Raw genomic sequence first — 24,278 nt, forward strand, 5'->3', positions numbered from 1 at the left:
TAAAATGAGAGGTCTCATGCTACTTTAGCATCTCCTCTGTAAGGGTGCTCCCTTCCAGAGGCTGTAGGAAGACTAAGCTGTCCACACAGCACTTTCCTATGGGGTGAAGTGTCATCACTCAGCACTTGCCCTGGTTAGACACAGTGAAACACTAGACCTTGGTTCAGTCCAGGAAGAACTTATGACTCTCTTTCATATCATGACAAGCAGACCAACACAGACTAGAAAGATGGCTCAGTGTTTACAAGTACTTACAGCTCTTCCAAAGGATCAGAATTCAGTTCCCAGCACACAAGTCAGACAGCTCATTACTGCCCATCTCTAGCTCCAACGGATTCCATACTCTCTTTAAGCTTTCAGGGGCACCTGTACACATAAGACATACACACACACACGTAAAAATGTACTTTTAAAGCAGACCAATAAACACCTTGGTATGATTTGGAATAAATTCTAAAATTGTATTTACTGATCTTGCTATTGCCCTTCTCCAAACACTGCAGCCTGAGTTGGGAAGAAGGTCCTCTTATTCTTCATGTGTTCTCTTATAAAAAAACAAAAAACAAAACAAAACAAAAAACACAGCAACAAGAACAACAATAACAAAACACTGCATCCCTACATGAATCTGGTGGTATCTCTAGCCCAAGTTCCAGTCTTCATTTCCTTCTGAACTATTTAAGTAAATGTTGGGGGAAAATGTCATGGAAGAGATATTGTGGAGATTCAATATTTTGGATGAAATAATGAATTTATTATTCATTCTCAAAATGCTAACAGCATTTTGAGAGGAAATTGATAAGGAATTTTACCATTTTTATTTCTCTTTGGTATGCTCAGCTTTCAAACTCCTTTTAAATACAGAAGTCTTTTCCTTTACATTCTAACTTGAGTATGCAGACATTAGTTCCCCATCTCCCAAGCTTTGTGTAAGCTGGGTGAATAAATGAATACCTGGAGTTGCCCCTTTCAGCCTCTTATGACTACATGAATTCAAAGAAAAGAGTTTTGTTGCAATGCCCTGCAAGGTGTGGAAAGATTATACCTACCATGTAGGTACCAGTAGACAGAAAAGGGAATTTAATTACTTCAGGTTTTCTTCATTGTAGAAAAAATTGTTCTGCAGGGTTCAGACCAGCCCTGTTGGTTTCTGAAATCCTAGATCAGGCTGGGTTTCCATTCTCATCAAACCATAATTATCTGGCATAAGAAATTATTCTTTTGGGGTGTTCGTTCCCTTTGTTCATTTTCTTTGATTTAATCAATTAACTTCATTTGCTCGTTGTACTGATGTACATAATGTCCAGACAAAATCAAGTCAAGACTGAGTTAAGTTGCTTAGCTTATGTGTAACTGTCATTGGAGCCACAGTGTCGATTCTCTCATCCTGAGAGGTTCCACCCAGTGGAAAACCCAGGAATCTTCATTTGAACAGAACTCTAAGGTGATGCTGAGCCTATGGAAACTGCTGTCTTTTGTATGTGGTGTACTCACAAGTGTGTGAATGTGTTCATGTGTATATAGCCATGCATGTGGTGCACTTGCAAATGTGTGCATACGTGTGTAGAACCCAGAAGTCCAAATTGGGTGTCTTATCTATCTCATCTTACATTTTGAGGTAGGGTTTTTCACTGAGACTAGACCTCACTGATTATCTAGTGTGGCTGGAAAGGTTTTCCCTTAATTTGATGCTTTTTTTTTTCCTATTTTTAATACTAAAGGAAGTCTCATCTAAAACAGTTTTCTCTAAACACTTGCAGATGAAGATCCTTAGGCTATCAAGAATTGCAGTAGATGGATTATTTCAGGACTAGGAGGATGGGACTTAGTTTAATAATGAATGATTTTTATTAGATTGTTCCACATTTTCTCTCAATTCTGGATATAAATTCCCAGCTGAGAATTTCAGTATTTGATCCCCTCATCCACCCCTACATGCATATATCCACAGGCGCACACACCCACATGCACACACCCCACACACACCCTTACACACTCATACACACATGCACACACCCACATGCACCCCACATACACACATGCACAAACATCCCCCACACATCCCCACACACACATGCTCACACCAAGAATGCTCCTCAACTCCCCATCCAGGCAGGGCAATTCACCCTGTGTCTGACTCTGTATCTTATGGAAACCAGTCTAAAGCCCTTGTCCCTCAGGGTACACAGATTGCAGGATCTGTAGGCACCTCAGGAGGAGGATGCTCCACCTCCTTGTTTGGTAGACTCCTGAATCATGCACTTCCAAAGTGTGTACTGGGGTCAATCAGCACCCACTTTTTACATGACTATGCAATCTAACTGGCTTTGCTTTTTGTGACACACTTTGTAGTTTTCTCCTCTTGTAGCTGAGAGGAACTTTAAATAATTCTCCATGCCAGCTTTCAAGAAACAGCGTATTCAATTATAATCATTATTTCAGAGCTGGGAAGTAACTTTCTTAATCACTGTGCTCGCCTCATCTTTCCATTACTTATTTAGCCTAAGAGGTACAGAAACTGATTCTAAGCAGCCCACCACAGCCTGGATGCAGAGGTAATTACTTGTCCTGTTGTCCCAGAAGGGCAGGATTTGGAGAATTCTATTTACCTACACTTCTGTTTTCTATTGAACAAAACTCTGACCAGGAGAGCTGCAGCCTTTTTTCTTTCTCTTTCCCAGTGACAGAAAGCAAGCCAGAATGACCCTTGAATTGCTAATGTCTGTCACCTGGAGAAGGAGCAAATTATTTTCTGGCCTCTGTGTTGCTGCATTTAGAACATGCGTTCTGAGTACATGCTTTTTTTTTTTTTTTCACTACCTCTTTTGCCAGCCGAGGTGCAACACAAACTATTTTAATTAATACCGTGTCACCAAAAGGGATTGAGGTAGCCAATTGAATTCTGCCAAGATGGAGTCTTTTGATGAAAACATATCTTTATTGATTGAGGATGGAAAGAAAAAATCATTCTTAAAATGAAATCCAGGGAAAAAAAAATCACGTCCCTCAGAGAAAATTTCTGAGTGGCAGGCCGAGATTAACATCATAAAATTGAATTTGTGCTTCAAGCCTTTGATGTAACCAGCAGCTGGGAGATGGTGCTGCCCTAGCCGTGTGCCCTCTGATTATTGTGGAGAATGAAATAAGGGTTTCTGGTGTCCCTCCTCCAAGAAATACAAACGAGCTATTACTAGGTAGTTTCTTGCTAGTTAAAATGGGATGGATCGATTCGAGGCCTCTTAGGCCCTCATTGGCCCATGAACTGTAGGAGTTGAGCATTTATTTATGCCCCAGGGACAGAATCGGTGGCTGTTGCCATAGAGTGGCTTCTTTGGTCAGTAGGAACCTAGCAGAGCAGAGCAAGAGGGTCCTCCTTGCCAGGGGTGGCTTTGGAACAGGTAGAGGCTGGGGAAGGTTAGCACGCAGCACAGTGCTGTATTTTCTGACCTGGAGCTGCAGTCAGCCCCTGGACTAACTGCAGGGCACACCCTGTGTGGAGGTCATTTCTGAGTTAAGATCTTAGGATGCAGGCTCACTCTGTCAACAGGTTTTCTGCTGTTTTTTGTTTAGTCCCAGTGCTTTGAATTAACCACTGCCCACACCCTTGACTCTGAGGGTGTAATTAGTAAATTTTGTAGATTAAGTAACAAAAATCTCTTTGCAATTCACCCTCAGACTGAAGAGTGGCTTGAACTTCAGTCACCCTGTGGTTGAACTTAAGTTGTACTTGTTTTCTGTTGTTTCCTTTTCTTCGGGGTACAGGCTTGCTCACATGAACTGTAAACAGGAGATGATGCTGTCTCAACTCTCACTCTCAAGCCCTTTGAGATGTGGGATGGGCCTTGAGGTCAGACAGACATAGGATATAATTATTCCACACCAAGGAATTCAGATTAGACAAGCCTCTTTCCCCCTAAGAATTACTACTAAATGACAGGTATGCAGATGAAATAGGAAAGGTGGAAAATGCCCCCAGTTCAGTGTCAAAGTGATAGCTGGTATTTAGTAAGCACGTGTAAGTGAAATCTGTAAAGGTTTCCATATGACTGAAGAGATGAAACGTCAACAGAATTATGGATGTTCTCAAAGGAGAAATGGGGAGAGCCAAGGCCAAGGGGATTTTCTGCCCTAAAGAGATGACATGAGGGAAAAACAAAAAAAGGAAATAGAGCTGTCTGACATATGACAGAAATCCCACAGAGTTAAGAAGGGACAGGTAAAGGCACTTGCTGCCAAGATGGAGAAGCTAAATTTAATCTCCAGGACCCACTTGGTAGAAGGAGAGGGCCAACTCCCATAAGTTGTCCTCTGGCTTCACATGTATGTGCACGCACACACACACACACACACACACACACACACACACGAGAGAGAGAGAGAGAGAGAGAGAGAGAGAGAGAGAGAGAGAGTGGGGGGTGATTTTTAAGAGAGCCTAGTGTTGCCAGAGCACTTGTAACTAGCTCTGGGGAGACAGGCAGGTAGAAAGAACCCTGGGGCTAGACCCTCAACCAGATTAGCATGTCAGTGAGCTCTGAGTCAGCAAGAGACCTGGTCTCAAAGAAACAGGTTTACAGCGCCTGAGGAGTGATAGCTGAGGTTGTCCTCTGGCCTCCACAGGCAACTGTATGCAAATGGGCTGACAGTCACATGTACACACATCAGGGATTTAAGTAAGGCAAGGTTCATCTGTGTTAAAATCCTGCAGTCCTGTATCTCCAACTGCCTACTCTCCCATAAGTGGCCTGGTAGGCAAAAGGAGTAGGTATAAGCATTCGGTAGAGGACATGGACTTGAAGACTTCCAAGGAGCCTGGTCCTGGCTACCACACTGGCAGAAAGTACCAAGATTGAGTGTTAGGCCCAATTCTCTGAACAGAAGAAGGAACTGGATCACTAGGAATTAAATTATAGGCTGTGGTTGAGCTGTCCAATGTAGGGACTGGGAATAAAACTTGGGTCCTCTGCAAGAGCAGTCCCTACTCTTGATAGCTCCCCCCCCCCACCCAGTAGAGTTTTAAAGAGGCAGAGGTAGCTCAGTAACCCCAGCATTTAGGAGACGATGCAGGAGGATTCAGCTACCTAGGCTGGACAGATGCAGGAGGGTTCAGCTACCTAGACTGAAGTTCAGCCTAAGTTATGAGAGACATTGTTTCAAAAACTAGCATGAAAAGAAGGTGAAGGAAAGGATCTCACTGTCACAGTGTATTGTGGCCATGTGATCCAGGAGCACGCAAGGAACATATATGTTAGTATGTGCTATTTATTGGGCATTTTCAAAAAGAACACCAGTATAGGAAATGTCATGACTTTGTGGACACATGATTTCTAAGGATATGCTTTTGTAATGCAATTTACTCCCTTTTGTTATGTAAATAGAAGATTATTTCACACAGACATGTGGAGTTGAGGGAAGCTGCGCTGATGTGGTACAGATTTGACTACCATGTTGGGCAGGGGCACATGGGAGTAGGGGATCCCATCACCAAAGAGGAACCAGAGATTTATTCTTATGCAGATAAATTTCATATTTTCCCTGTGTCAACCTAAGCAAATATACTAGGCAAGTTGTTTTCCATATTGTCCTTGAAGATGAGAAAAACATATGACTCAACACTGAATGGGTTTGTAGAATTCACACATCCACAAAAACAACTGCTTTGCCAACAACACTAACACTTATTTAGAGTTAACCACCCAGTGACTCAGTAGCAAGGACATCGAGAGCTGAGAGTTTGTTTTTCCCTTTCCCTGTTCTGTGCAGTCCAACCCAACAATATGGCACAAATAAAGTATTTTTTTTTATTTAATTAAGAATGGACATAGGTCTGGAGAGATGGCTCAGTGTTTGAGAGCATTTGCTGTTTATCCAGAGGACACAGGTTCGGTTCCAGCACCCACATCTGTTGGCTTACAACTTCCTGTAACTCCAAACTCAGGAGGCCCTCTTCAGTCCTCTGTGGGTACTGCACTCATGTCCATACCCCATCCTCACCCCATGGCTGCCAACACCAGGCATACATGCTTTGAAAATAATGAAATAGATTTTTTAAACATGGACTAGAGGGTGGTAAGTAGTTTTAGGTTAAAAAAATAAACAAACAAAAAACCTGGCTTCCAAAATGAATGTAGGGATAATTAAATGTAGCACAATTTAAAACCAACCAACCAACAACAACAAAATCCCTGAAAAAGCAAAATTCTTTTAAGGCCTAACCCTGTGGTTTTAAATGTGGGGACTGTGTTCTCTGAATGGTTCCCAGATTGAATGGACATGAAAGTGTGTGTCACTCACAAAAAGTTTCCCTGAGCGTCTCATGTTTCTTTTCCCATGCTAACACCCATCTCTCTAACAATGCCTGCACAGAACACACTTGGCTGTTGTTTACTTTTGTTAGTGCCCTGGCTACACAGCTTTAAGAAGCAGGAGGTGAAGTGTGCAGGCAATACTTCCTAAAAGCCTGTAACTCAGCAAGTAGAGCTGGGAGCAGTGCTGGAAACTCCATCTGTCCAACAGCTGGGAGGCAATTTCTTGGTTGGTTTGTTTTATTACATGTTCTGGATCATGAATATTGGAAGCAAGGGGATTAATCTGCATATCTTCTTAATTAATATTACCTATTAAGATAATAGGTTTTTGTTTTCAGACTATATATTCTGATTGTGGTTTTCGCTGTTCCTACTCCTCTTAGTCCTCCTCCCTTTCCCTCCCATCCAGATGCAGAAACTTTATGTCTCTCTTTAAAAACCAGACAGACATGTGGGACACACACACACACACACACACACACATTCACACACACACACACCCACTGTACTCACACACTCGGAGAACAAGAGGAAGAGGAATCTTCAGTAGGGGTGTAATATATGGGAGAAGAAGAAAGAAAGAAAGAAAGAAAACAAATGTACATCTAAGGAAAAATAATAAAATAGAAGAAGCTAAAACAAAATAAATCAGAATAGGACAAAACAAGCACAAAGAGCCAAAGACAAAGCACAGGAAACATGTACAGATGCAGAGACACACATATTCATATACACAGCAACATCATGAAAACACAAAGCTAGAAGCCATAATGTATACCCGAAGGATCTGTAAGACAAAACAAACAAAAAACCCTGACAGCATTATGAGAGAAAGAACCTCCAAAGATGCCACCGAGTTTGTTTTCTGTTGACCATCCACTGCTAGTCATGGAGCCTACCCTTAAGAGTAGTTTGTTTCCCCAGTAAGACTCCGTGGCAGAAAACTAATTTTGCATTTACAAGTGACTATCAACTGGAGATAGCTTCTGAGTTACAAATAGAGACGAGTCATGTCAGCATTTCTTATTTCAGCTCTAGGACCCCATCTGGTACATACCTGTAAAGGCCCTGTACATGGTGTCATATTTTTTGTGAGTCCATATGTATGCCAGCACTGCTATGTCTAGAAGGATAGTGTCCTTCATCACCTGTGGTCCCTACACTCTTTCTACCTCCTCATATCTGCAGAGTTCCTTAAGGAGAGGAATCTGATGGAGATATTCCTCTTAGGGCTGAGTATCCCAAGGTCTCTCACACTTAACATATTGTCTGGCTGTGGGTCTCTTTATTTGTTCCCATTTGCAGCAGAAGGAAGTGTCTCTGATGATGGCTAAGCAAAAGAATGTCATTAGAGATCACTTTAAGCTATTTTTCCTGTAGCAGGACAGTATTATTTGATTTCCCTGTAGCTTCCTAGCCTATCTAGTCTCAGGTTATAGGCCACCCAAGCAATGTTGGGTATGGGTTCCGTCTTAAGGAGGGAGCCTTAACTCAAATCAGATATTGACTGATTACTCCCACAAGCTTTCTGCTGCACAGGGTATCTTGTAGGCAGGTCACCATCCTAGATTGAAGGGTTTCTAGCTAGGTTAATGTTTACCTTTCACCTTTGGTGGTGTGCAGAATAACTTCCAGTACTGTGAACACAAGTTCACAGGGGTGAAGACTCTAGGGAGGCACCAGTTCAACTTATCCATGTTCTGTGAGTTATGTAGTTGTTGCCTTCAGCAATATGGCCTAACCATTACTTTGTGGGGAGCCAACAATAGCCTTGGCAATAGCCTGAGATATTTGTGTATGCCCATGGTATCCTTTTGGCCAAGAACTTGATTATATGTAACCCATTCTCAATACTGTAAGCTTCATTTGGTTAAGAGATGTCCAGGTATGGCTCTGTCTCCATGGTTAATTTGGCAATTTTGTTCAGATCATTCATATATATTCATATACATCATGCTTCTACTGTATTAAATTTTCATATAACTCAATTAGATAGCCTTAGTTTTAGTTGTCCCTCCTTGTATTCCTTTGCTTGTCCCCTCCCATTCCCCTCTATGTTTGATTTGCCCCTTTCTAGCCCAGCAATATTTCATCCATAAGTATCTATTGTATTTCCCCTTCTTAGGGAGTTACATCCCTCCCACCCTAGTCTCTATATCTAACCCTGTTGTTATATGGAGTATAGTTTGCTTATCAATGAATCAATAGATAACATCTACATTTAAACAAATACACACCATATTTGTCCTTGGGGGTTACACTCAGGTTGATAATTTTCTCTCTCCAGTCATTTGCCTGTAAGGTTTAACATTTTTCATGTCAGAGTTATATTCCATGGTGTAAATATACCATCCTTTCTGTATCCATTTATCCACTGATGGACATCTAGGTTGTTTCCAATTTTGGCCTGTTATGAATAGAGCAGCAATAAAAAAGTATTAAGCAATTGTCTCTGTTGCAGGATGGAGCATCCTTTGGGTATATGTTCAAGAATGGTATTATTGGTTTTTGAGGGAGAATGATTCCCATCTTTTTGAGGAACCACCATACCGATTTCCATAGTGGCTTACAAGTTTACATTCCCATCATCAATGGATGAGTGTTCCCATTACCACATAGTTTAGCAGCATAAGCTGTCTTTTTTTTTTTTTTTTTTTTTTTTGATCTTTGACATTCTGATTTATGTAAAATGAAATATCAAAGTAATTTTATTTTTCATTTCCCTGAGAGCTAAAGATGTTGACCATTTCGTTAAGAGTTTCTCACCCATTTGAGTTTCCTCTTTTGAGAATTCTCTGTTTAGATCTGTTCCCCCCATTTTAATTGGGTTATTTGTTTTCTTTATACACAGTGTTTTGAGTTCTTTATATATTTTGGATATTAGCCTTCTAAAAAATGTGTAGTTGGCAAAAATATTTTCCCATTCTATAAGCTGCCATTTTGTCTGAATAATGGTATCCTTTGTTGTACAGAAGCTTTTCAGTTTCATGAAATTCCATTTATTGTTGGTTTTAGTGCCTGTGCTAACAGTATTTTGCTCACATTTCCTGTGCCAATGAGTCCAAGGCTATTTCCTCCTTCCTCTTCTATCAGATTCACTGTTTCTGGCCATATTGTGAGGTCTTTGACTCATTTGAGTTGAATTTTGTACAAGATGGTTAAGTATGGATCTGTTTGCATTCTTTTGAATGTATTCACCCCCCTTTGACCAACACTATTGTTAAATGCTATCTTCCCCCCAGTGTGTATTTCTGGCTTGTTTACCAAAAAATAAGGTGTCCATAGGTATGTGGATTTATTTCTTGGTCTTCAATTCTGTTCAGTTGATGTCTCTTTATTTGCGTGCCAATGCCATGCTGTTTTTTGTTTTTGTTTGTTTGTTTTGGTTTTTTTTTTTTTGTTTTTTTTTTTTATTACCATGACTGTCTAGTACAGGTTGAGAGCAGGGATGGTGATCAATCTAGTAGTTCTTTTATTTTTCAGGAGTGTTATAGGCATCATGTGTGTTTGTGTGTGTTTATATTTCCATATGAAGCAAATTGTTCTTTCAAGTTCTGTGAAGAATTTTATCTGCATTTTGATAGGAGTTGTGTTGAGTCTGTGGATTGATTGCTTTTTGATAGGATGAGCATTTTTACTGTTTTAATCCTATCAATCCATGAACATGAAAGAGCATTCCATCTTCTGTGATCTTTTTCAATTTCTTTCTTCAATATCTTAAAGGATATTTTTTTGTTGTTTGTTTTGTTTTTCTAGCATAGAAACCTTTTGTTCACTTGCTTGGTTCAAATAACCCAAGATATTTTTATATTTTTGAGGCTATTGTGAAAGGTGTTGTTTCCCAGGCTGTCATTTGTATGTAGAAGAGATACTGATTTTCATGTGTTAATTTTGTATCCATCTACTTTGCTGAAAGTGTTTGTCAGCTGCAGGAGTTCCCTGATGAAATTTATAGGGTTACTTTTATATACTATCATATAATCTGCAAATAACAATACTTTGAGTTTTTCCCTTTCTATTTGTATCCCCTTGGTCACCATAAATTGTCTTATTGCTCTAACTAGGACTTCAAGTACTGCATTGAATAAGTATGGAGAGAGTAGACAACCTTATCTTGTTCGTGATTCTCTAGAAATGCTTTGAGTTTCTCTCCTTTTAAGTCAGTGTTGGCTATAGACTTGCTGTAAATTGACTTTATTGCATCCTAAAATTATCTAAGTAGCAGTTAACCACTTGCTGGTATTGATCAGAAACTGCTTTAATGTTAGCTAAGGGTTAATTTGGGAGTAGTTACACTTCCACAGGTAGAAGACTGGATCGTGCTTCTAAGGGCGGAACATGAGAGAGAGAGAGAGAGAGAGAGAGAGAGAGAGAGAGATTGCTTGGATTGACTTCAACTAAGTAGATGTATTTATTATTGTTGCTGTTTTGCCTTTTCTGTTATCCTAGTGATCTTATTCAACAAATTGTTTGCTTTGGAGAAGACTCACTTATGTGGGGACAATGCCAAGTACACAGGATGCCTCTGGTTCCCTCAGGTCCCAGCTTCTTCATGCATCTGTAGTCAAGGTTGCTATGATAGGGACCATGCAAAAGATATGGGCTGTGTAGAAGCTTTGTCTTTCTGCTGCCTTATTATTAATTTGCTTTTGTTTCATTTTCTGGTGTGTGGCAATGCCGGCTACTTTCTTCCTGTTTAGTCTCCGTCCCTTTGAGGTTTATGAAGGCAATTTGTGCTCAATAACCAGACTTACTTATTTTTTAAATAAAATTAGCATATTGTAATTAACTCACAAATAAAAACATCTGCTGGGTGGTAGCGGCACACACCTGTAATCTTAGCACCCAGGAGGTCTCTGTGATTTTAAGGTCAGCCTGGTCTACAAAGTGAGTTCTGGGTTAGCCAAGGCTACATAGAGAAACCTTAACAAAAAATATAGAAAACTAATAGCTTTGCCAGTAGGAATGTCCTTGTGTTAGCATGTACTATCTGAGCACTACTATTTATGTAAGTGTTGGGCTCCAGTTTTACTTTTCTTGCTGTAATAAAACATTCTAACCAAAGGCAACACATGGGAGAAAATAATCTCTTTTGCTAATGATTCCAGGATACAGTTCATTATGGAGAGGAAATCAAAACCACAGTTAAGAACAAAGAGAAACAAATATACCTATTTTACCTGCTGCCTGTTGGTTTGCGTCTAACTTTCTCCTGTCTCATATAGTTTAGGATGCCCTTCCTAGGGAATGATGCCACCCACAGTGGACTGGGCCCTTCTACATAAATTAATGATCAAGACAATCCCATACAAACATATCTATAGGCCAACCAGATCTAGAGACTTTCTCAGTTGAAGTTTATTCTCAGGTGATTCTAGGTTGTGGCAATTTGACACTTAAAAGTAACTTATCATATGACTTATTAAAAAATCCATGAATATGCTTACACACGCACACGCACATGCACATGCACAATTACCACTTCTTTATTATCCCATGCCTCTATCATTTTTCAGTATATGTACTGAGCACTAATTATGAGTGAAGTAGACAATGAATATGTATAGAAATATTAACCTAGTGTCAGTTTTCAAAGGTAAAGTTTCTCAATTTTATAGATGAAAAAAAAACAAGTCTCCAAGATTAGTTTCTCACCACTAAGTTTGAGGAAGAGGCCAAGATAAGCGAATGTGTGACTCATTCTATTATATCTTCTTGCATCTTTTTCTTTCTTAAGAAAGCATGTTTTCATTGAAAATGAAACATGATGATGTCCTAGATACACACCTGATGATGCTTCTGTCCTTCTTGGTGAGACACAGGCAGAGGGCCTGGAGTGATCAGTTTTCTCTGAATGTACTCTCCCAAGCCAAGGCACCTTCCTAGAGAAGCCATACCAGTTCTTCTCTACTTCTCCATTAGCCTGATAAGCATTTATTCCCATAATCTTATATCTTTTATTTTTAACTGTGTGTGTATGAGAGAGGAGAGGAGGGGAGGGAGGGAAAGAGGAAAGAGAGAGAGAGAGAGAGAAAGAGAGAGAGAGAGAGAGCTCACACATGTTTGGTAATGCACAGAGTCCTAGAGCAGGGTGTTAGAGCCCCTGGAGCTGATAGTCAAGGGTGAGATTGTGAGCTGTCTAACTTGGGTGCTAGGAACAGAAATTTTGTCCTCTGAAAAAGGCAAGTGCTCTTAACCACTAAGCCATCTTTCTGGTCCCCAGTTATCACATTTTAAAGTCTATTCACCACTGTGTAGATGGAATATCGTCATTTAAGAAAAATTTAGCAAGTGTCACCTCTGTCAGGCAAAGGTGTTATGGTGAGGGTGGAACAGGGACTCACAGCTCCCAGGTATTTGTTGTTTGATGGCAGAGACCTGCTTTGCAAGGTGATTGGGAGGCGCCCATTAGAATAAGCAAAGCACTGACTGCTATTGAAGATTTACAATAATGTTTGACTTGAAGTCAATCTGAACTCATGCTTTGAGTTCATGCAGCTGTCTTTAGCTGTCAGCATAACTGCATGACCAGGAGGCTGGATTCTTAGGGGCATATATAGCTTCTCAAACCCTGCAATGGCTTGAGCCTTCTATGGTTCTAAAATGTACCTGCCCCTGGTTATGCTTTACTTTAGTTAATTGTGGTGGTTTGAATAGGCATGACCACCCCCCCCCATAGGCTCTTGTGTTTGAATGCCTGGCCTGTAGAGAGTGGCACTTTAGGAGGTGTAGCCTTGTTGGAGTCAATGTCGCCTTGCTGGAGGAAGTATAGTACTGTGTGGGTGGGCTTTGAGGTCTCATATGTTCAAGCTACACCCAGAGTGGGAGACAGTACACTTTTCTGCTGCCTTTGGATCAAAATGTAGAACTCTCAGCTCCTTCTCCAGCACCATGTCTGCCTACTTATCTGCACTTCCATGTACCACCACTATGGTAACAGGTCAAACTTCTGAAACTGTAGGTCATCCCTGATTAAATGTTTTCCTTCATAAGAGTTGCTGTGCTCATGGTGTCTTTTCACAGCAATAACAACCCAAACTAAGACATTCATGCTTTCTGTTCTTTAAATATACATGTTGGGGAGTTTTGATTTCTTTCTCAACCTCATCTCCACCTTGCCTGGGTGTTACGTGGCAGGCACACTGCTGGGAAGCTGCTCTTCATGTGTATCAGAGTAGAGATCTATTGCTGGAATCCAGACAGCAGTTCCACAGATCTGGCTGTAAAGACAGGCATGCCTCCATCTGCAGGAGCCATCTGATATGCTAATCCTGGACACTAAGCTGCCTCTGCTACTTAAGTGTGTTAAAAAAGGAATGCTCAAAAAGTCATTGCACAGGACTGAAGCAGAGATAGAGAGACATAGTAGACAAGGAAAGTGAGAACATGCCTCCAGAATTGGTTTCTCGTTTCCAGATGGCAGGAGAAAAGCAGGAAGATACGGGGTAGGCTTCTAAACAGGGCCAGTAGAGGTGAAGGGAGGACCCAGGGCCTCCAAGCTTTATGTCCCTTTCAACCTGAAGGGATGGAGCCACTTTTATTTTATTTATCCCCACCCCCTTCTTGGTGGCTTAGTCTTCTGGCTTTCCCTGAGGTTCAGTTATTTGTTAGTCTCAGGGAATGAGCTCCAGTCTCTTGGATGACCATCAGTGCCCCCATTATAGGACTTTTCACAGACAGTAAAAAATAGTCACAGTTCATGATTTGAATGGTTCGAAGTCATTTGCAAGTAACAGTCTCCAAATCTTCTCTTATTCAAAAGCAAAATGTTGAAAACATAAAAGTGAAAGAGTTTGGCTTTACTAAGCACAGAAATGGGACATCTAAATGATGTGTTGCTATTGATTGACATGTACCTGACATGTAATGTGTACTTAAATATGTAATTTTAGAGATAAAATTTAATACTGTTCTTACTTCATACATATTGTATTTTTCTTTAGATCTGCAATGTGTCAAATACAGCATTATAATAGGCCCTTTAACTATTAAACCTAAGGTAGTTTTAGGTTTGTTTATTTTGTTTCGTATGTATGGGTGTTTTGCATTCATGTATACATGTGTACTGTGTGCATGCTTGGTACTGCTGAGGTCAGAAAACATCATCTGATGCCCTGGAACTGAATTAATGATGGTTGTGAGTCATGGGATAGGTGCTTACAATTATGCAGCAGAGGTCCTCTGGAGAAAGCGATGCGTGCTCTTAACCATTGAGCCATTTCTCTGGTGCCTGGACTGAAACAGCTTCTCTTTAAAGCTTTCTCCTCATCTCACTGAGAAATGACACAATTATGTGTCTGTGCACACATACCTATGTGTATATGAGAAGTTTTCTGGGACTTCAGACTGGTGAAGATGGGAGCTAATTCCAAAAGAAAGGTGGACAGGTGGACACAGTGCCAGGCACTTTCTGTAGTCACAGCAGCTAACCCAAGCTCTCTAAGTACTTCCATGTGTTCAGCACATTTGTTACATGTTAAAGCCTCTTTGGGGAAACTGTGGTGTCTGTGTGTGTATGTGTGTGTGTGTGTGTGTGTGTGTGTGTGTGTGTGTGTGTGTGTGTGGTGTGTGTGTGTGTGGTGTGTGTGTGTGTGTGTGTGTGTGTGTGTGTGTGTGTGTGTGTGTGTGTGTGTGTGTGTGTGGTGTGTGTGTGTGTGTGTGTGTGTGTGTGTGTGTGCGTGCATGCCCATGGGCGCATGCACAAGCAATTAAGTGAGCATTCTAGAGACCTCCCTGAGGAAGCTACATCAAAGTATCCGGGTAAGTGACAGTGCTTGGGAGGAAGTCCAGGTCAGAGTTCCACATTGAGGGAAGCCAGGGCAAGAACTCTAGCAGGAGGAGAGACAGGAACCATGAAAAACACAGTTTTCTGTCTTGCTCTCTATGGCGTGATTCCCCATGGCTTGTTCTCCAATGTTTGCTCAACCTGATTTCTTGTACAACTCAGAACTACCTGTCCAGTGGTCGTACTGACCACAGTGGACTAGGCTCTCCCATACCAACCAGCAATCAAGACAGCCCACCCCCAACACACATGCCAAGTTGATCTGGTCCATCCTTCAGTTGTTTGTACTGATTGCACCCAAGGTATTGAATGTAATGTAAGATCTCTACCAGAGAGCTATAATTTCAAACCTGAGCTATAATTTAAACCTTAGATGAGAGAAAGAGAGAGAGTTTACTAAGAAGTCCAAATTGGGCTTTAATGTTTGTCTTCATAACTCAAGTTCTGAGGTCTTTTTAAAAAGATTTTAATGTCCTTGCCATTTTAATAATTTCTAAGAGTTTATTTGTTCACTTTATGGTAAATTTTAGGTTAGTTATTTATTAATAGTCCCCAGGGTACTCAAACCCTTTGCTTGCCCATGGTTTATTATTTTCATGGCTATATTATAACTTTTTCTTATGAATTAATATTCAATTTTGGTTATGTTTCCATAAGAATTTTGTTTAGATTGGGTTGTAACAGTATCTTTTAGAAGGTTCCCCCCAAAAAACAAACAAAAACCTCAACTTTAATGAAGCATAATTGACATGCAAATATTTTAACAAGTATGTAGTAAATATATACATTTAAAGCCTAAGTTTTGTTATATGTACACACACACACACACACACACACTCAAACACACCACCAGAGATGAGATGATGAACAAGTTCATCGCCCTCAAAACTGTCAGCATTTAGGGCCTGCAGAGATGATTCATCAGTCAATAGACATTGGTGCTCTCACAGATGCAGTCCACAATGGCTGGTAACTCTAGATCCAAGGGATCCAATGCCCTCCTGTGGCCTCAGAGAGATCACACACATACATGCAGGCAGGCACACATGCACACATGCACACAGTTAGAAAGCTCTCCACAATCCCTTTTGGGACCCACAGATTCATCAGTCAATAGACATTGGTGCTCTCACAGATGCAGTCCACAATGGCTGGTAACTCTAGATCCAAGGGATCCAATGCCCTCCTGTGGCCTCAGAGAGATCACACACATACATGCAGGCAGGCACACATGCACACATGCACACATGCACACAGTTAGAAAGCTCTCCACAATCCCTTTTGGGACCCACAGAATCTCCTGTTGCATGTTTCTCTCTGCAGGGCTTCACTGCTCTGCTCTCTGCTTCCAATGACTATGTGCTAATATGAGCTCCCTAGTATTTTACCCAGAGGATCCCAAAGCATTATGTATTTATTTATTTGGTACTTGTTATTTTCAAATAATTGTTTTGTTATTCATGTGGACCAGTGGACCGTTTATTTCATTGAGGAACTGTATCTCATTGTATAACTATGCCCCTGTTTATTTATCTGGTTACCTATTAGTTGGCCTTTGGCTAGTTTACAGTTTTTAGCTATTGTGAAGAAGGTTGTACATGCAGCAGTCATTCTGTAAACACACACTTGATTTTTTCTCCTGTTGAGTAAGAGGTAGAGTAGATTGGCTGGGTCATGGAATAAATACATATCTGGCTTTGCAGAATAAGGCCACAATGACTTCCATCATAGGTTCTCAAATACAGTTGATCTAGAACTCACTGTGTAGCCCAAGCCAAAAATCTTGAACTTGTGCCAATAATTCCCCCCTCAACTCTCCACTGCTGGAATTACAGATGTGAGTTTCCCCAAATGTAAGAAAGATAACCATATACATTTTTTTTTCTCAGTTTCTCTGTGTCTGGGATTCATCCAACATGAGGAATGCTCTGCAGGCTGTGGCCCTCTGGGGAAGAAAAGCTCCTCCCCACAGCATCACGGCTATCATGATCACGGATGATCAGCAAACAATAGTGACTGGCAGTCAGGAGGGTCAGCTCTGCCTCTGGAGTCTCTCACCAGAACTGAAGGTGTGTAAAGGCCACAGGTATTAAACCTGCAGTGGTCACTCTGCTTCTCAATCCTACAGTAATGGTGGAAGGCTTGCATGATGGTGGAGACAGTTTTCACAAGACAAATCAAGACGTTGCGTGAAAGTTATGAATAGTGTTAATCTCTGCTACCAGCTAAGTATTAACCACCCTTTAAGCTACATTGAGTTTTGCTTTTCTCTATTCTGAATTATATGTGTAAGTAAGTGAACTGTAGACATTTAAGTATAGCTCTAAAGAATTATGGCCCATTAATATAAACAAAAGGCACTCCTGAAAGCCACTATTATCCAAATGAGTAATATCTTAATTATCTGGACATTTCTGGTGGGCTAGCCTTCTTGCTATCCTTTGAGTCTCTGCTTTGCTGTGTGTTTTTTTTTTTTTTTTTTTAACAGACTACATCAAAACCTCTACATTCAATTTACTGTTGTCGCCCTCTGATTTCAGAACCTGACCTTACCTAGTATTGGACCCATCGATTAGCAATTAATTGTTTCTGTCCCAAGTCATAAACATTTAACATATCGGAATAGATATTTGCTTAACTCTAGCAGTCTCTAGACCCAATTTGAACAATTAAACTAATGATGTACTTAAGTGTACTGCCCTCATTCAGAAGCCTTTTAAAGATCAAAACTATTTTTAGCCTTTAAAGTCTGTCACTTTTAAACCTAAATTAACAATTAATTGTAATTCTATTTTATAGTGTAATTAATTAGCACCTCCTATCCCTGCACCCTGCTGCTGTAGGACTGCCAAGAGCTTCACAGCAGACCAGCTCAGATCAATGTTTATGAACACTTTTGAAAAGACTGGGTACTACTACAGTGGATGTGCTTCAAAAGTGGTGCTCATATATATCCGAAAATGTATGTTTCCTGGTTATCGTTAAAACTCAGACTCCTAAATGGCCTAAAATCTCCTGCTACTACTTTAAAATATTTCTTTGATATTTCTTTCTGGATAAAGTGGCTGCCTAGCTCTCTGTAAACTTCAGAAATTTGAATTCCTAGTGTCCCATTTCTTCTATGTGCTTCTGATATTCATTTAGCATTTGGCCACTGCACATTCTGAGTGCATACCAACAGTTAGCTTGAATGAGTTCATACCTGAAGGAGGACACCTGTGCTGGGGGCCCAGGAAGTTGCAAGGCCCCCAGGAGAGGCCAGACTCAGCTAATTAGGCCACCCCGTGAGGATCCTAAGTAAGTGGTAGTCAGCTATGTGATGTTCCCTTGGAAAGTTCTGTCCTGTTCCATTTAGGAGCAAGTTGTCTTCTTAGGGTTAGAGAAGTGGTTCTTCACAGGAGGCCAGTTTGTCGCCTCAGGGACAATTGGTGATAATTCCAGACAGTTTTTGGTTATCAAAATTGGAACCAGGGCTGATGCTGCTGACTTTTATTGGCTCCTCGTAATGTCTTAAAGTGCATTTGACTGTCTCTTTCAGCTCACAATTCGGCAGGTCTCCCATGGATGTTAACAAAGCTTGGCATATCAAGGTGATGTAGGAGTAAGCTCCTCCCCTTGTATTAAGGCTTGGCAAGGCAGCCCAGTATGGGGAATAGGTGCCCAAAAGCCTGCCAAAGAGTCAGGACAGGCCTTGTTTCCACTACTAGGTGTCCCACAAGCAGACCAAGCTGTACGACTGTCACATATTTGTAGAGTGCCTAGGTCGGTCCCACGCAGGCTCCTTAGCTGACAGTTCAGTGTCTGTGAGCTCAAATGAGCCCGGTTAGTTGTCTCTGTGAGTTCCCTTGTGATGACTTTGACCCCACTCTCCTGGCTTGTACAATTCTTCCTCCCTCTCTTCAACAGGATTCCTAGCCCAGTGCTTGGCTGTGGATCTCTGCATCTCCTTACATCACCAACTGATAAAGGCTCTCTGGTGACAATTCATTTGATCACAGAAGATGCCTAGTTCAGGCTACCTATCTACTATAGGAGTCTTATCTGGGGTCATCCTTGTAGATGTAGGAGTTTCCCTTGTACCAGGTGTCTGTCTGACCCCTAAATGACTCCCCCGACCAATTTTTAAATTGAGTGTGTGCATGTTTCTGTGAGTATGCACACATGAGTGCAAGTACCCTCAGAGGTCACTAGAGAACATATGATCCCCTGAAACTTGAGTTAAAAGTGGGTTTGAGCCCATGTGGATGCTGGGAGACAAATTCAGGCCTTTTTCAAAGACCATTAACTGCTGAGCCATCTCTCAGTCTCAAGTTACTCTACTCTATAATTTTAATTTTCAGAGTCTTTTTTTTAAAAAACAAAAGCGAATTACACTTTTTATTTCAGATATGAAACAATAAAAGAAATTAGCACTTAGGGCTACATATTCAAAATGCACATATGAAAGCAACATATTAACATTGTAAATAAGCATTTGCTTAGTTTTCTTGTGTAGAAAAGTTCACGTTATTATTTTCGAGGTATTTAAAAATTAGGTATTTAAAAAATTCACTACTTAATTTTTAAAAGTAGTTTAAAATTGGAAGCTAAAGTATAATATTATATCAAGATAAGGCCACACATACTGAAGGTACCTGAGTAGAAGATACAGGGTTCTTCATCCCTCATGCAAGCTCCATATAGGACACTGTGTGTTCTACTGTGACTTCTTATTGCTGTGATAAATAGCATGACCAAAAATCTTGGGGGGGGAAAGTGGTTATTTGGTTTATACTTCCAGGTAACAGGCCATTACTGAGGAAAATCAGAAGGCAGAAACTCAATCAGAGGCCATAGAGGAACCCTGTTTACTGGCCTGTTTCCCGTGGTTTGTTACTTGCTTTCTCATATAGCCTAGGCCTAGGGATATACCACCCACAATAGTCTAGGCCCTACTACCCCAGTCACCAATCAAGAAAATGCCCTTCAGACATGCCTACAGTTCAATCTGATCTATGCAAATCTTCAGTTGAGGTTCCCTATTCCCGAGTGGCTATAGGCTTGTGTCCACTTAACAACTCATGCTAACTCTGACATCATGTCATCCTAGAGTGGTATATTGGGCACATCAATGAATATAGAACTCATGATTATTGACTTTCATGGTTTACATTATAGCTAATTTCTTCTTAGTGCCACTGGATAGATGTAATGTGGACTTTGACAGATGTATACTGACATATGCTTACAATTTATCATGTGAAACAAAAACATTTCATTGTTCTAGAAACTCCTTGTGTCCTACAGTCTCCTACTTTCCCAAACCCTGGATGAGGACCAGTGCTTTTACATCTCTAGTTCTGTCTTGTCTTGAATGTCACAGAGTTGGAGTCAAACAGCAGTGGGCTTTCCTGGGTTGTTACTTTCACCTACGCAATACACATGGGTTTCTACCTGCCTGTGTAGCTTAAATGCTCGTTTCTTTCCTGAGTCAGCTGATATCTAGATGTTTCTCTATGGTCATGTGGTTTATGTTCTACTGAAGGGCAGCTTGGTCATGTTCCCAATTTTAATAATTTTTAGCCAAACTATTACAGGTGTGCCTAGGTTTTTGTGTGGACACTACTTTTCCATTTGTGTGAGAGAATACCAGAGTGTCATCCCTGGATGGAGGATGACCTTCAGCATGTGATCCTCCTGCCTTAGCCTATCAAGTGTCAGAGTTACAGGCATTCAATGCCATACCCAGCAAGAAATCCATGCCTTCACAAGCTGGAGTCATCTGGGAAATTTCTGTGTGTGAGAAGCGCTGACTTCTGTGTATTCAAAACTTAAATGTTGAGGAACTGGTGTAGTGCTCATGATGGAGCACAAACATGAAGAAACAGCTGTGTTATGTAACAGCTTTCCTGAAACTTGTGTACATAAAAAAATTCTTAGCCTATTTAAAAGGTGTCGTTACTATTATTATTCCCAGAAGTGTAGAGTTGTTCAAAAACCTCATTTTCAACACTTTCAGATTTCAGCTAAAGAACTTCTTTTTGGGCATTCAGCTTCTGTGACATGTTTGGCAAAAGCAAGAGACTTCTCCAAACAGCCCTATGTTGTGAGTGCTGCTGAGAACGGGTGAGTGATAAGTGTCTTCTTTTGGCTCCATCTCCATCACCTTCCTTTGATTAAAAAGCTAAGAATGTGGGGGTGGGGAAGTAGAGGAGAAATGGACCCAGGGGTAAGGTGCTTGCTATTCAATGTGAGTTCCTGAGTATGGGTCCCCAGCAACCATGAGCAAAGCTCTGACCCCACAGCTGAGGAACTCAACAGGAGTTCCTTAAGGGTGGTGTAGTCAATCTAGCCAACTTCATGAGATTCCATGGGAGACCATGAGACAGCAATCTAGACAAACACCCAATCCTGACGTCTGGTCTTTAGGGATGTCCTGCTGGATGTAGTATTGACCATGTTAACTCTAGCACCACTTGATAGGCTAAGGCAGGAGGAACATACACAGAAGGTCACCCTAAGCCCAGTAATGTCATTCTTTGTTATTCTCCCACACAAATTGAAAAGTAGCATCTACACAAAAACCTACACAGAGTTGCACACCCACTCTCCATGTACACCACCACACACATGTATATGCATAGACACAAAGGCATTCACAATAAAGTAGAGAGTGTCTGAGGAAAATAATCAGTGTGGACCTCTGTCCTCCACACACACAGAAAGAAAGCACAAAATAAAGCAGGTGAACAAAGTTAGGGCAAAATATTAATCTCAATTAGATAATAGGGCTGAATTTAAAAATTAAGTTACAATGATTGTCAGACAACTTTAAAAAACAATAAAATCAAATAAAACATAAAAGAAATGAAGTTGGGAAAGATAGTTATGAAAAAATAAGTAATGTAAATACTTTCTTTAAAAAAGAAAATGGATGGGAAATATGTATTAACAAAATAAAAATGATATAGTAGAATTTATATTTTGTATTAAAAACACACAGAGTTAATGCAACATGGTTCATTAAACTTAAAGGCAAACTGTTTTGTGATTAATAGAGAGGATTTCACTTGTTAAGAGAAATTCTGGTTACCAATAGAAGTGAAATAGGCAAGTGTCAGAATACAGAACAGAGACACTCTCTTCTGGCCTCTATGTGCATTATACTCAAGTGTGCATATTACATCACAGGCCCCCATACACATAAATAAAAGTAAAATAAATATATGAAAACTGATTATTAGATATATCAGCATAAAAACAAACTTAACTTCAAAATGTATCCGATTACCAAGAGTTTTTAAAAGCCATGTGTGTCAGTATCCAATGATGGCCATGGAGTGAGGCTCACTGGGGTCATTTTGTAAATATGTTCAGATGCTTGCCCATGTGGGAAAGAGTCAGGGACCACAATGGTAAACTACAGACTGTTATTTCATGCTGTGGGCTGCTTAGAATTCAGTTTCTTTACCTGTAATTTCCATATCCTCATTTCCCTTTAGGTACATCATTAGTTGTTTTATTTCTGGGATATAGTCTTTTAATTTCTGTCTTTCCATGATTTTTTTTTTTTTTCTTGCATACACACAAACACACAGGCATATGTGTTTGTGAACAGATGTTCCCTCCTGGTTTGTAAGATTGCATCCTTTTTCAGGTTACCTTGAAATCTCTTTGGGATGCAGCTAGATAAAAACAGAAGGAAGGTTTTCTCTGGATACTAGAGCACAGCTTCTCTACCTCATACTCAAGGCATTTTGGAATGAACATCCTTTGTTGTGGAGACCTGGGCACTGCAAGGTGGCTGAGGCACCTCTGCTCTCTGCCCACTAGATGTCAGTAGTGTGTTCCTAGTGGCAAGAAGGCTGTCTCTGATGAGTGGTTGGTAGTGAGGAACAAAAATCAGCCCAGTTTAAGAATCACTGGTTCAAAATATTGGTCCTAGTGCTTAGTTAGAAAATCAAACCCCTGAAAATCATCAAGTACATGGAATATTTAACATCACTCACACTCTCACACACACACCATCAACTGTAGCATTTCCCACAACACTCATGAAGCTTGTTTTTGTCCAGGTGTGTTTTTGCCCATGTATTAAAATTAAAGAACATTATGCAACTCTGATTCGACTGCCCTTGATCCTCTGAACAGAAATCATCTTAAACTATCTACCTGGCATGTTTCCTAGCTTCATTGCACAGACTGTGTCTGTGTCTTCATAACATGCGTGGAAACAGAGCTTTCAAAAGTGATGAGGGTTTTCCAAATATTAAGTGTCAAGGTTTGTTTATTTCAGGATTTCAAGTCAGAAAAAGAAAGAACCAAAGAAACTGGATCAATGACAGATCAAATGTGGCCTCTGGGTGGTGCTGTTTGTTTTCATGAGAGAGAAGGGGAGGGGGAGTTCCTACACACAGAGATTTGTTGTGTTACCCTTCCCAGAATATGTAGTTTAAACTCATGGAAATAAGTTGTGAATGTTTCCATGGAGAGACTGTGGTACTGTCCCTCTCAAAGGCCACAATAGCTGAATCCCCACAATTTGTTGTTAGGCAGAGGTGGCCCTAAAGCGAAGCTTGCAGGCTGTAGGCAGGGTGTCATTACCCAAACAAAATGATAGAGCCACGGTGTGTGTCAACCCTGCTAATGACCACAGCATTTTCTTGCCCAGTAATCTGTAACAAAAAGCCACATGAACGATCAGGTTGCGCCTAAGTGCATCACTAAAGAAAAACTTGGCGGCACAAAAATTATTCCAGCCAATTGTGTGGAAATGGCAGAGAATAATACAGACTTCTCTGTTCTAGGGAGATGTGCGTGTGGAATGTGAGCAGTGGTCAGTGTGTGGAGAAGGCCACCCTTCCTTACAGGCACACTGCAATCTGCGTAAGTGCACTCCCTTCAGAACAGCTGAGATGCCGAAACAGTAACTTGTATTTTCTATCTGAGCACTGAATATCTTTGAAGAGTATTCTTCCCTTGAATTTTCTTCCATCTCTTTTGTTTTTCTTCCATGATGGAAACGTATTACCAACAATTGTCTGATATTTTGGCCTTCCTCAAAGTCTAAAGATATTGGTAAATAGCATTTGCTATTTCATTTCTGTTTCTTACCTTTAAAAATTATTTTCATGCCCTAAATGACACAAGATACCCACGTGTATATAGGAAGATTCAGCTTTAACGATATGCTATTTTGTGAAACATGA

At 40.6% G+C, this 24,278-nt stretch overlaps 1 protein-coding gene across 1 annotated transcript in view; it reads left to right on the forward strand.

Annotated features, from left to right (window-relative positions):
* The window catches only part of Wdr72 (WD repeat domain 72), a 161,519-nt gene that overhangs the window by 2,638 nt on the left and 134,603 nt on the right, over positions 1-24,278 (forward strand). The window contains exons 2-4 of the mRNA XM_051197946.1: positions 16,980-17,159; positions 21,089-21,195; positions 23,877-23,955. Of these exons, the coding sequence (XP_051053903.1) occupies positions 17,007-17,159; positions 21,089-21,195; positions 23,877-23,955 (339 nt within the window). The 5' untranslated portion in view covers positions 16,980-17,006. The remainder of the gene's footprint in view (positions 1-16,979; positions 17,160-21,088; positions 21,196-23,876; positions 23,956-24,278) is intronic.

The sequence above is a fragment of the Phodopus roborovskii genome, unplaced genomic scaffold, assembly GCF_943737965.1.
Source record: "Phodopus roborovskii unplaced genomic scaffold, PHOROB, whole genome shotgun sequence".
Classification (NCBI taxonomy): domain Eukaryota; kingdom Metazoa; phylum Chordata; class Mammalia; order Rodentia; family Cricetidae; genus Phodopus; species Phodopus roborovskii.